General features: G+C 43.2%; 1 protein-coding gene across 11 annotated transcripts in view; it reads right to left on the bottom strand.

Moving 5' to 3' along the window:
- Positions 1-13,441, bottom strand: part of CACNA1G (calcium voltage-gated channel subunit alpha1 G) — a 482,930-nt gene that overhangs the window by 38,893 nt on the left and 430,596 nt on the right. For 9 of the 11 annotated variants that reach the window (XM_077327962.1, XM_077327955.1, XM_077327961.1 and 6 more), the window contains 6 exons: positions 12,620-12,729; positions 8,291-8,424; positions 6,953-7,023; positions 6,444-6,522; positions 6,229-6,350; positions 3,866-4,210 (listed from right to left, as the gene is read on the bottom strand). In XM_077327962.1, coding sequence (XP_077184077.1) covers positions 3,866-4,210; positions 6,229-6,350; positions 6,444-6,522; positions 6,953-7,023; positions 8,291-8,424; positions 12,620-12,729 — 861 coding nt within the window. The remainder of the gene's footprint in view (positions 1-3,865; positions 4,211-6,228; positions 6,351-6,443; positions 6,523-6,952; positions 7,024-8,290; positions 8,425-12,619; positions 12,730-13,441) is intronic. The other 2 variants (XM_077327957.1, XM_077327965.1) reach the window with 1 other exon arrangement.

The raw sequence follows: 13,441 nt of genomic DNA, 5'->3' as shown, positions 1-13,441 counted from the left end.
ATTTTCATGCTGTCTTTCCACCCTGTCAGGGTTCACAAGGCAGCAAACATAAAACAACAACAACAACAATGCTAAAATGTTATTACTCTGGCACATGCAGATTTAATACTGAAACTGTATAGTTCTCCCTTTAAATCAACTGTAACAACCAGCAAGTCATTTGAATCTTTCAACATGCCAGTCTCACAGTCTATTTCTCTGCCCACTCAATTTCAATGGGTTTAAACCAATTTCAGAGCAAAGATTCTGGCTCATACTATGCTTAGACTTAACTAGTTCCGTTTCTGTTTTCCAAAAGGTTATTAAGCATTTTTGCTGGAAAAGTTGTTTAGAGTTTCTAGTGGGCAGTATCATTCTGCAAGCAGGACTTTTACTTTCTAGGTCACTATAAAGCTTTTGAGGAGCTTTTGAACATTATACTCTGAGTTCTAAATGCCAGGCTCCCAACTTCCAAAATGTTAGCCCAAGTGCTTATAGCCCAATCTTAATACATTGCCTAAAGCTGCTAGCATGTTGGGTGATTCTTTAAATGTTATATTTTCTAAGCAGGCAAAAGCTAATGTGAATGATGGTATGAATGATCGCAATCATAATGAAACATACTAGCAGCACATATATTTTACAGAATGTGCAAGCAAAGAAGCATGCCAATCGCATGACTCTATAGGGGTACATTATGGGAGCTGTATTCCTTTCTTATTGTGCCAGTAAAAAAAGAAAGCAAATCTATGAAACACCTTTCCCATTGCAATTAAAAGAATAAATAGCTGGATTTCAGAATTCCTAAAACATTTAAATAGTGGGTAAGATCGCCAATTATTTCTCCACTGTTCCTCACTGTGTGTGTTATAGTTCCAGGCACGGTGGGAAATAAATGAATAAACCTACAATATTAGAGAGGTGTATTCTAATAATATATTTCTATGATATTAGAAAGCGGAATAAAAGGACAGCAATTATCCACTGGACAGTTTTCAACAACTGACGTCTCAATGAGAAATTAAATGAAATCTCGTTACAGGGGAAGAGTCTTCTCCCCTTCCCAGTGACTTGGAAGTTCCAAAATCATGAAGCAGTGCTGCTGCAATGATCTCCACATATATTGCAGGGATTAATCCAGGGGTAGTCAAACTGCGGCCCTCCAGATGTCCATGGACTACAATTCCCAATGCTGGCGAGACATTTGGTTGGGGGACTGACGAGTATCCTGTTCATGTTCATAGCTGGCCTCAACAAAGAGAACCAGAACAAGGGGGCGGGGGGGGGGGGAGAAGGTGATGCAGTGGGAAATGTTTTTCTTTATGTAACATTGAAAGATCCCTATTACCAATTATGCATGGGGCTGAAAAGCAGCGCTGGTGGCAGCAGGACTGAGGGGCTAATTCCCGCGTACGCATGATGTCGCTGCCATCCTGGCCCAAATCAGGGCCTTGGATGGCATGTGGAAAGGGAGTGAGGATTCTTCTGCATTCCTTGTTGTGCTGTGGCAGCTAGCAGAGGCCCAGCTGGGGCAGGCCTGTGTGTAAGGGAATGTGTAACAAAGACCCACACACATACCTACGGTGTCCCTACAGGGACACAAAGTGCCCTGTTTGGCTTCGCAGTGCTGCAGAGCATGTCCACAACCACACAATGATGGGATAGCGGCATGCTGCTATCCCACCTCCGTGCCCCCTGCTCCCCTCCTACCACCACGAGGTGGGCGGACCTTTGTGCATGCACAATTCTGGGGCAGTCCGTGTGCCCTGGGGGAGTTAGGAACTAGTGTAGCCACCGCCGTACATAATCGGGCTTTGTTAAACATTTTGTACCCTTTTTTGTAAGGAGATGTATAATAAAAAAGGAAATTAAAAATTCTCATTTAACCCCAGCAGAGCTATGATTTGATGTCTGAGAACCCATTCTACTTCCTGCCTCAGTAGCATCTGATTATGATGACTTGTCACTTTCTGAATGGCCCAGAAGATGATATCATTGGGACTGTGATTATAATCCTACTGAGGATGGAACTGCAGACTTCAAACCATAGCTCCATGATGTTATATGAGAATCTAGAATTTTTTTGCAACTGGTGTGACTCTAAATTTCACTGCATTCTGGCCATCTGTTCTATAGCTCGTTATGCTGGAGACATTCTGAGAGATACTTGCCTTACAGGTTAATCCTTTTTAAATTTGGGAAATTTACCTTAATCTGGAAATTATAATAATCTTGTATGGTCAGTGACTTTGTATCTATAAATAGTTCAGTCTGTACATATTTAAGACCCCTTGTGAGGAAGAGCCTCATATATATGTATGTGTACGTGTACGTGTGTGTGTGTGTGTGTGTCTATCTATCTATATCTATATTTATAGATGTTATTATTGATCCCCTTATGAAGCAACATGTGAAATGTGTAGGGAGGAGTGATACATAATAACTTTTTCTCCCCACTGCACCATTGTTTTTTCCTTCCCTGCTTTGACTCTGCATTGGTGCATCCCTCTTTTTGCACTTCAACAATGTGTTCCCTACATCAGTGGTCCCCAACCCATGGGCTGTGGCCTGGCGCTGGGCCGCGAAGGTCTCGGCGCCAGGCCGCGGCTCCGTCTTCCCTCCCTCCCCCCGAAGCGAGAAGCTCGCCAGGCTGCGAGCAAATCGGCCGCCAAAGCGGCCGATTAGCTTGCGGCCTGGCAAGTTTTTCACTTTGGGAGGGGAGGGAAGAGAAGCTTGCCGAGCTACATGCTAATCGGACGCTTTAACGGCCGATTTGCTCGCGGCCCAGAGGGGCCGGGAGGGGAAGCTGCGGCCGCCAGCATGGCGGCAGCGCAAACGAGCATGCGCGGACTGCCGCGCGTGCGCATTTGCGCCCCTGCCGGGCGCAAACGCACGTGCGCGGCAGTCCGCGCAAGTGCGTTTTCGCTGGGGCTGCCGCACGTGCGCGGGCCCCCGGGCCGCCCTCTCCGCTCACCACTCCGCAGCGGTCCACGGCAAGCAGAAGCTTGTGGACCGCTGCCCTACATTGTGGATCCTTTATTGCCTCTCACTCCCCTGGCACATTATCCCAGGTGGAAAACTGCACATATTCAATAGAACTGGTGAGAATTTGGGATGTTCAATAGGGTATGTGTGGCTTACTGCTGTGGTTAAAGACAACTGGTTCGACATCTGGTAAGATGTTGTCATTGCTTTTAGGCAGGAGCGATGAAGGCAGTGGTGTGGGGACGAGGCATGGAAAGGCAGCCTAAGGTGCTTGGCCACATGAAGCCACAACCTCACCTCTCCTCATTTCACAGCCAGCCCTGTATGTACAAATACACATATGCTTATATATATTACATATTGCTGCTGTTTTTGCAGCAGAGGTAGAAGCTGGTTTTGGCTGGTACTAATACGAGAGTGGCTGGTGTGGTACCTCCAAAGTTCCTTTCCCCTCTGCCTTACAGTCGTCTTCCTGGCATCTTTCTTCTCCCACCAACATATCCTGCCAGATCACATAAATGTTCTTGTGACTGCTGTTGGCCCTAGAAGTCATTCTAGAGGAGTCCTATGTGAAGAGAATCAGGTGCTCTTTATGTTTTCTAACACTGTAAAACAATGAACAAGCTGCAAATCTGAAAAACTAGAATCCCATTTTATGTTTACTGTTGGAGGACTTAGCACTCGAGACCTAATTAGCCAGAGTAATCTTCTATGAAATACCTGATAATGAATGCTATCATCTGTTACCTAGAGTCTTTATTCCATGGAATCACACAATTAAAAAAAAAAAGGAATACAGCTCCCCAATATAATTAAACACTCATTTGATCTATATAGTGCATATCCTGTCTGAAGAAGATACAGATCATTCCACACTTTACCCGCCACCTGAGATTCTCACCATAGGGTGAACTAATGAGAGCTGAGAATCCACCTTGATTTGCATGGAACTGGCAAATCCTCCAGGACTGTCAGGCCTTTCCCCTGCATTAATGCCTGTCCACATGAATGCGTCGGAAGATGGGTGCTGACCCGGGGTGATCGTCTTCATCTCCATTTCCAGCTCCAGCTCCAACTCGGCTTCCTCTTTAGCTTCCTTGTTACTTTCCTCTAGATGCTTCATGAGCACAGCAATCACCACGTTCACCAGGACAAATTGGGCGGTCAGCACAAAGGAGACAAAGTAGATAGGCGAGATGACTGTGTTGTAACAGGTGGATTCCTCATCACAGTCCCGCAGTGTGTCCTGGGAAAGAAGGGAGGGGAGGTGGAAATGGTTGTGGCAGAAGACTGGATCTTGCAGTCTGGTCTACTCAATCTAGCCTCAGGCACGAATGGATTATTACTAAGAGTCAAAATTCATCATGGCCAAAAACCATGGTAGAATTTCAACAGAACAGTAACTACCAATCTAATCCAGTATTGAAGTTGGGTCCCATGTCCTCTGCCTTTTAGAGACTGGCTCGGCCACTAAACTGTGCATTCCTAAGCAGAGTCAATGGGCTTAGAATAGTGTAAATCTACCTAAAATTGTACTGTAAGCCTTTCTTTACTCCCCCCCCCCCAATGTGCAGGATAAAGCCTTTGCGGAGGTTACCTAGTTCCACATTGGGCATTTACAATGGCTGCAGCCACAATTGAAGAGAATTCTATACCCTGGTGTACCCTAGTGGCACTGTTAATGAGTTCTAGGGTTTAGAAATCTCTACAAAAACTTAACAGTGATTTTGATGGAAGGGGAGCTTCTCAGGTGGAATCCTTTGTAGGTTTGTATGAATTCATCTAGCATCTCCCCCCCCTCCCCAATCTGGAGTGGATTCTGCTTGGTTATTTCCACCCAGATTCCACGTTTTCTGGATTTTGTGGTAAACCCTCATCCTTCTGGGGGCATCAAATAGTAGACTGGTTTTATAATGGTCTACCCTAAAGTAGAAAACACCTGAAAGTTATTATTGGATTTTGTTCCCTGTTCCTTCAGGTACAATTATGTACCTGGAAGTGCTAGGGATGTGGGGGCATCACTGCACTTCTCTTGCAGATTCCTTCTAGATTGACCTTTCTTTGCTTAAGAAATTCTGTTGATAACTAATCTCTTAAGCCCTGTCCCGGATAGTCCAGGCCAGTCTGATCTTGCCAGATCTTGGAAGCCTTGGGTCAGCCTTGGTTGGATGGGAGCAGGGTCAGCCTTGGTTGGAAGGGAGATCACAAAGGAATACCAGGGTTGCAAAGCAGAACTAGCCAATGGCAAATTACCTCTGAACATCTCTTGCTTTGAAATCTCAACCCTGGCAAGAACAAACAAAACACCTTCCTGAGGAACTCTGAAGTTTAGGTGATAAAACAAACCCGTCAAGAGAAGTGAGGCCAGTTGAACAAACCAATTTCGCTATTATTATTATTATTAGATTTATTTCCCGCCTCTCCTGACAGGCTCGAGGCGGGTCACAACAACTACCCCCCGTAAAATTCCCATTAAAACATCAATCTACTAAAATGACGGCTAAAAATCCCATCCCTCCCCCAATTATCAAAGAGGTGAAGAGGAAAGGATAGGGGCGTAGCGTACACTCCAACTCCTAGGGGGGGAGCGATGTCCCTGATTCGCTGACCCCAGCCTCAACCATAGACCTGGTAGAAGAGCTCTGTTTTACAGGCCCTGCGGAAAGCTGACAAATCCCGCAGGGCCCGCAGATCACCCGGGAGCTCATTCCACCAGGTAGGGGCCAGGACCGAAAAAGCCCTGGCCCTGGTCGAGGCTAGGCGCGTTTCCTTCGGGCCGGGGACAGTTGACATGATGGACAGTTGAGGTGGAAGCATTCACTATTTGTCATGAACATTTTCAGCAATGTCAAAAAATGTCTCTCTCCCTAGGATGGTTCTTGCATTTTCTTTTTTTTGGTGAGAAATATTGCTTTCTAAGTGTCCACTGATTCTGGGTACATTGCCTTTACTCTGGCTTTGTTTGCCTCCCCAATAACATCAGCACATGTCCAAATCATATGTCTTGTTCAAAATTCTGATTGGCTAGGATCATGCATGTGAGCCTCACACAAAAAGACAATAAGCTCTAATCACGAGAAAACGATGCTGAAGCAGCAACAGTAAAGGGAAATAATGGCATGGAAAAGGATTAAAAAAAACTATTTTGGGAACAATTTATGCTCACATATAGACAATTTGTGCTCAGAAATCAAAGCGGAAAAATACTGAGTAGTCCTAGCATCTGTCATATAATAGCAATGTTTATTCTGATGGAGATATTACCTTCATTATCCCATTCCAGTTGTCTCCTGTGGATACACGGAAGAGTGTGAGAAAGGCCATCCCAAAGTTGCGAAAAGTTGCATGCCGCCCTAAGCCCTCACAGGGATGTGTATCATCACATTCTGTGACAATCGAAAAATAAAGGTGATTTTGATGCATACTTCTTTCACAAATACTGACTTCATTCAAGGCTACAAGTACAGCAGAGAACTTACCAAGATCTCCAAACAGCTCCACACCAAGTGCTGCAAATATGAAAAACAACAACATGAAGAGAAGACCCAGATTTCCCACCTGCAAAGAGAAAAGAAATAGGGGGGGATAAATATGTTCACCACCAATTTATGCCTCTCAAGTAACCATTTCTTGAGCTGTTGTCCTTTTTTTGCTCACATCACTGTTTTTTTTTTGCATCAGATACGTGTGTGTAGGCAACACTCGATACATATGATTAATGCTACTAAGAAAAATTCAAGTCCACAAATCCAAAACAAGGAAACATTTATATGATGCAAATAGTGCTGGCAACTGTGGAGAACAAACCAAATTAAACCAAGACACAAAGGTCTGCAACTGAATAATTTGTCTGGTTGGACATATCCAATCAAAGGAAGCAAAAAAGTAGCTCTCACTCAGTCCATGATCAAAAATTGCTTTAGTCACAGAAAAGACTATGGAAAGATTCAAAGTCCCATAAGATCATCTGAGGTAAGGCATAGTTTACCTGTGGCAATGCTTGCATGACTGTGTCCAGCAGAGCTCGCATCCCTACAGCCATCTTTAACAACTTCAACACTGCAGAAAAAGAAATGTCCATCATATTACCATCATAGTACTGGACTGTGAAGGGCAGAGGAGGTACAGATTCGCCAAGCATCATGCCAAGCATTTTCCATTGGAAGTGGAAGCACAAGACCATTGTGCATAAAGAGTTCCACTGTAGCCAGGAATCCTCCAAAACGTAATTGTGTGTCCAGGGGCTCTGAGAATGGAGGCTTTTGCCATCACTGAACTGGCAGTTTTCTGACCCTGGGACAGGATTGCAATAGGGACCCTTTTCCCCGTCTGAGACTACTGTTCTTAAGCAAACTAGTATGTTAAGGTCATAATTTTTTGAGGCACAGATTGTAAGAACTTCACTTGCAGCAACAGATTTATAAAGACAAGTGATTTGAATGGTACAAAACACTACCGTGTTCTTTGATTGTAATCCAGAATGCACTAAGGAACTGAACCCATGGCCTTCAGAGCAGGCTTATATCCCGGGGACCCGGGACCACCAGTAAATTCATACCCACAGAGCAAAGAGCCCTGCAGCGGGCATAAGCAGATAAGTGGTGGGACTCAGGCCGCATAAAGTCTTAAAGGTTAAAACCAGAACCTTAAACTTTATCTGGAAGCAGACTGGTAACCAGCGCAGATGGCGTAGCACTGGCTGAATATGGGCCCTCCACAATGTCCCAGTGAGGAGCCTTGCAGCTGCATTCTGTACCAGCTGCAATTTCTGGGTCAAAGTCAAGGGTAGGCCCGCGTAGAGTAAGTTACAGTAGTCTAGTCTGGAAGTGACTGTTGCATGGATCATTGTTGCTAAGTGTTCAGGGCAGGTAGGAGGGCTAGTAGCCCCACTTGGCGCAGATGAAAGCACGCTATTCAGGCTACATTCGTGATCCGAACCTCCACGGAGAGACATCAAAGGTTACACCTTGATGCTTAGAATGGATAACACCATGTATAACTCTCTTCATTGGGAAGTGAAAAGACAAGAACTCATCTGACATGCCTGAGAACCAAAGAGTATGTATCTGTCCTTATGTTTATTTATTAAGCAATTTATATATAATTCCCGCTAACCTATCAATTGGTTTCCCCCGTGACAAAAACCCTTTTCTGAGTAAACATAACTAAGACTGGGCTGTCAGGAAGACGAAATAGCCAAGTAGTTTATGCTTGGAATACAGCCCTAGCCATACCATATGGAATATTTTACTGTACCAGAAAATTAAATTTCGCTGGGATCAGAAGTTATGTAAACAGAATATGCCAGGAGTAACTGGGAACTGACCTCGAGCAATCCGCAGGACTCTCATGATGCGGATAATGGTGGGGTTAATGGGCAATGATGCATTCACCTCGATCTCCTCCAGTGTGATCCCCATAATAGACAACAGCACGATTGCCAAATCTAATTGGTTCCATCTGAGGGTGATGCAAATGGAGAAATCTGCTGAATTTCTGGGGGCACTTGTGTGACAAAATAATTCCACTCATTTCATTCATACCAGCACACATGAATCCACATGCCACCGTAAGCAGTCTTTGAGATTAAATGTTACAAGAACAAAACACTTATTATTAGATCATAAGACTAGCCAAGCCTGAATACACCACAGACTGGAACAAAGAAAGGTCAAAAGAAAACCAGATTCATGTGGAGGGTAACCCAGATGATCATAAGGACGCCAATGTTGGTTTATATTTTTTATTGTTTTTAATGTTTCCTTTATGTTGCGCTTCCAAGAACAGCTCTCAATTAATTTTTGGAGAGTCATTTCAAAGTTTAAAAATATGTCCCAAGGCCCAGTTACTAGTACAGGGTCGGATAGAAGGAAGGGCTTTGAGGTTATTCTGAGTTCTCCTAGAGAGACCCAAGAGGGATTCAACAGACAGAGGGAACAGAATGTTATGTGAGGTTTGTTGAGATGTAAAGGGAATGTTTTACTTTATATGATATTTTTGATATTTAAGCAAGAGAAATATTAAAAAGGAAGACAAGGTAGGGATCCAGTGTTAACTGCATACAGATCTGAATGTATCCCATCTGCTCATGGTTTAGCGTGTGCGTGTATTGTTCCCCATCCACTGATCACCCTAGCCAGTATTAATTCTCTGTTTCCAGAGGCCTCATGCCATAAATGAACATGTTATTCCTTTCCCTCTCTGCCCCCACACCCTGACATCTAATGTACCCATCTGGGACAGTAGGATGCATCAAGAAATGATGCACTGAAGGCAACAAGCTGGGCCTTAAGCAGTGAATATGTTGCCATAATTTTTCAAGTCAACCTTGTAGCAGAGGCAATGTAACTGCTGCTTGTTTTATTTCTTTTATTTCACACACTGAACAAATAGAAGAAGAGGGGGGAGAAGCAAGGGAGCTGCTGCTGCAAGCTCTACTTTACAGGTAACTTTGTGCAGGGGCTTAGATGAGTCATAAGAGTTGTAAGAACAAAAGAACATTAGAGCAGCCCTGCTGGATCAAATTCAGGACCTGTGTGATCCAGTGTCCTGTTTCTGATTGCGGCCTTCCAGATCCCTTTCAGAAACTTCCAAACGGGATGTGAAAGCAACCTTTGTTACCCATTAGCCATTTCTGTAATATGACATAGTGCCTCTGAACAATTAATCATTGTGGCTAATAGACACAGATAAATCTATTCTCCAAAAATACGCCTAATGCCACTGTGCAGATACTAAGACCTATTGCTTCCACCTATTGTGTGGAAGCAACTTCCTTGGAATAATTATGAGCTATGTGTCTGTGCTAAAGCTATTGTCAGAGAGCTTCACTGGATGACTCCAAGTGCTAGCATTATGAAAGGAGGGTTAGAAGAAAGTCCTTTTAAATCACTTCTCAACTCTTACATAATGTTATAAATTGTTGCCTTATTTTTACTTCAAAAATGTCTTAAAGTTTATGAAAAAGCACCTCAATCATAATCTCTTATGAAACCTTAGCCATGTTTTCCCTCCCAGCCATCCTGGAAGCCCAAACTCTATCATTGCCTGGTAGGAAAGGTGTTGATTTTGTTTGTCCTTTTCTTTTGTTCCAGCTTTGCAACAATCTTTTTGTGATGGGGTAACCCAAAAGCGGGATGGATTGGCACTGTCAGAACAACATTTTGCATCACTATACTTTTTATCCTTAACTCCCAGTTATGGGACCAGGTTCAGCATGGCAAATGTCTACAGTTGCCAGCCTCCAGGTGGTAACTGAAGATCTCCTGGAATTACAGCTTGTCCTCAGACAATAAATCATAGAATCATAGAGTTGGAAGGGGCCATACAGGCCATCTAGTCCAACCCCCTGCTCAACACAGGATCAGCCCAAAGCATCCTAAAGCATCCAAGAAAAATGTGTATCCAACCTTTGCTTGAAGACTGCCAGTGAGGGGGAGCTCACCACCTCCTTAGGCAGCCTATTCCACTGCTGAACTAACCTCCTTAGGTAGCCTATTCCCCTGGAGAAAATGGTGGCTTTGGAAAGTGGACTGTGTGGCCTTGTACCTTGCTGAGGTCTCTCCCCAAACTGCCTTCTCCAGGCTCCATTCCCCAACCAGTTTGGTGTAGTGGTTAGGAGTGCAGACTTCTAATCTGGCATGCCGGGTTCGATTCTGCACTCCCCCACATGAAGCTAGCTGGGTGATCTTGGTCTCGCCATGGCACTGATAAAACTGTTCTGACCGAGCAGTGATATCAGGGCTCTCTCAGCCTCACCCACATCCCAGGGTGTCTGTTGTGGGGAGAGGAATGGGAGGGTGATTGTAAGCCACTTGGGCCTCCCTTGGGTAGAGAAAAGCAGCATATAAGATCCTCCTGCTCCTGCTCCTGCTCCTGCTCCTGCTCCTGCTCCTGCTCCTGCTCCTGCTTATTATTATTATTATTATTATTATTATTATTATTATTATTATTATTATTATTATTATTATTATTATTATTATTATTATTATTGCCAAGTATGTACCAACCCAGAGCTGGCAACCTAACAAATGTCACAAAGGAGAGACAGAATATGTCCAGTGGCTTAATTAAATATAAGAAGATAAAAAGTCTCTTATCACATTTATTTAGACTTTGACTCTGCCAAAACGGTCTCTAGATGCATTTGTTTTCCGTTTTCAGTCTGGCTTTCATCAGTGGCAATGAGTCCATCCTTGTTAATGTTTGGAAATATAATAAAGCAAATGCTCTTGTATAATGGAGAGCCAAGGCTGTGACCTCTTAGTCTCACAACACTAACAAATGTCAGCAGCTGCTTCAATGGGATTTGAGCATGCTTAATTTTCTATAAATGTTGTTCACTTTATCTTCAATGAAGTAACTAGCAATTAATCTCCACTCCTCTGCATGCAGCCAGCTGGGTGACCTTGGGCTCATCACAGCATTGATAGTGCTGTTCTGACCGAGCAGTGATATCAGGGCTCTCTCAGCCTCACCCACCCCACAGGGTGTCTGTTGTGGGGAGAGGAACGGGAAGGGGATTGCAAGCTGCTTTGAGCCTCCTTCGGGTACTGAAGAGCAAGGTATTAAAAGCAACTCTTCTTCCAGATTCAGACTGCTTGCCATGCTGCATGACCTTAGGTTAGACTTGCTCACTTAGCCTGATGAACCTCACAGGGTTGATCTAAGAATGGCACGGAGGAAGGGACAGCCATATTTGCCATCTTGAGCTGCTTGCAGAAATAGCAAGATAAAAATGAAATACATATTCCAAGGAAAAAAGGTACCGTGTGAGGTCTTTTAGCTCTTGTACTTTAATTTTATAGCTGTATATAAACCGCTCTGATAAACTGTGTGACTGATTTTTGATTTAAATAAATGTTGATGATGGTGATGACATAAAAATAATGACACATTCTAAGAAGGTAGCAATTTTCATTTTAATGAGCAGAAAGAGAACTGGCCCTCACATAAGGCAGAGTGATATGATCCTTCTCAGCTGGTATATTTGGGAGGCCATTAAAGGACAGTAAAATGTCAATTCTATTATTACTGTTTATTGTATTTATTTATTTAGAAATGTTTGTATTGCCTCTCCAGGAACCTGTTGCTTACAAAATAAAAATAAAAGAACACAGTGAAATATATTACTTAAAATCCAGAATTGAAAGGGGGAAGTTCAGCATAACAGAGACTGTAAAAACGTTTCCAGACTAAAATCAAAAATAAATTTTAAAAATGAACCCCTTAATGAAAAGCTTTGGTGAGCACAAGTGTTTTGGTTGAGCATCTGAAACAGAGTAATATAGATGGTATGAGAGCCTCAAGGTGCCACTACTGAAAAAGCCACGTCTATGATTGCCATGTTCCTCACCTCTGAAAGCAGGGACACAGAGAACAGGCCTTGTGAGGCAGATCTTTACTGGAGGGGTGGACAATACTGGAAATGTAGTTTTTCATGTACCTTGGCCCTAATCAATTTTTGGGCTTTAAAGGTAAAGGGGGACAGACTTTCACTTTAGGCCATCTGTTTGTAATTTTTGCACTGACTAATACATTCCCTTTTCACAGATAATAACTTTGACCAAGGCTCCATGATGTTATCTACCTACCTCTCCATATTTAGATCAACACAGAATTAGGGCTGAGACACTTTGACCACGTCACTTATTACCTGTCTTGGAAGAACCGTCGAAACCCAAATGCAATGAGTTTGAAAACAGATTCCATGACAAAGATGATGGTGAAGATGTAATTGCAAATCTTCAGGGCTTCATCAAGAACCTGAAATGAGGAAACAGGGTGAGGTTTCTGCAGTTATTCAACTAGTATTACCTGCCTTTCCTCTCAATGAAGAAAAAAAATATTAAAAGTCATAATGAAGACAAAGCAGGAATGTCATAATGAAGACAAAGCATCCTGAAACACTCCTGAGTAGTGTGAAAATCTGAACCTTTCCTATTCTCCAAAGTAAAGATGGCAAAACTCAGATTCTGCTGTCCTCCAGGCTCCCTTCTTGAAAGTGGCAATATACTGTTGGCTGTTGCTTGTTAAAAAATATGACTGATATATTTATTTTTAAATCCAACAATGAAATGCAAGAGGACCCAATATTCTATACAGTCCAGTATGACTCTAGGGGCCAAAAGGAAAGAACTCAGAAGGTAAATATGTCGGAGCCTGTCTGCAAGTCAAGGGGGGGGGGCTTGTCAAAAAGATACTGCCTAACTTGATTACACTAGCAAATTAGATATTTGTGTCTCCTACTATGACTCTTAGACTGAAAACCAACTCATACTTGTTAAGCTTATTTACTCTTGATCATCAGAAAATGACAGAAACAGCATCTGCATAAGTAAAAGGTTACCAGATGTTGTCCTTTTTGGGGACTAAGCTGATTTGGGTCTTCTCTGCCACTGTCAGACAGAGTTCAAGAATGGGCATGCAGTATAATCTCCCCATCTTTGCCATTTCTGTCATGGTAGCAATTAAAATC

Source organism: Paroedura picta, chromosome 3 (assembly GCF_049243985.1).
Source record: "Paroedura picta isolate Pp20150507F chromosome 3, Ppicta_v3.0, whole genome shotgun sequence".
NCBI classification, from domain to species: Eukaryota; Metazoa; Chordata; class Lepidosauria; order Squamata; family Gekkonidae; genus Paroedura; species Paroedura picta.
Note: the sequence above shows the minus strand (reverse complement) of the source record. Positions and strands in the feature narration are given on the sequence as shown.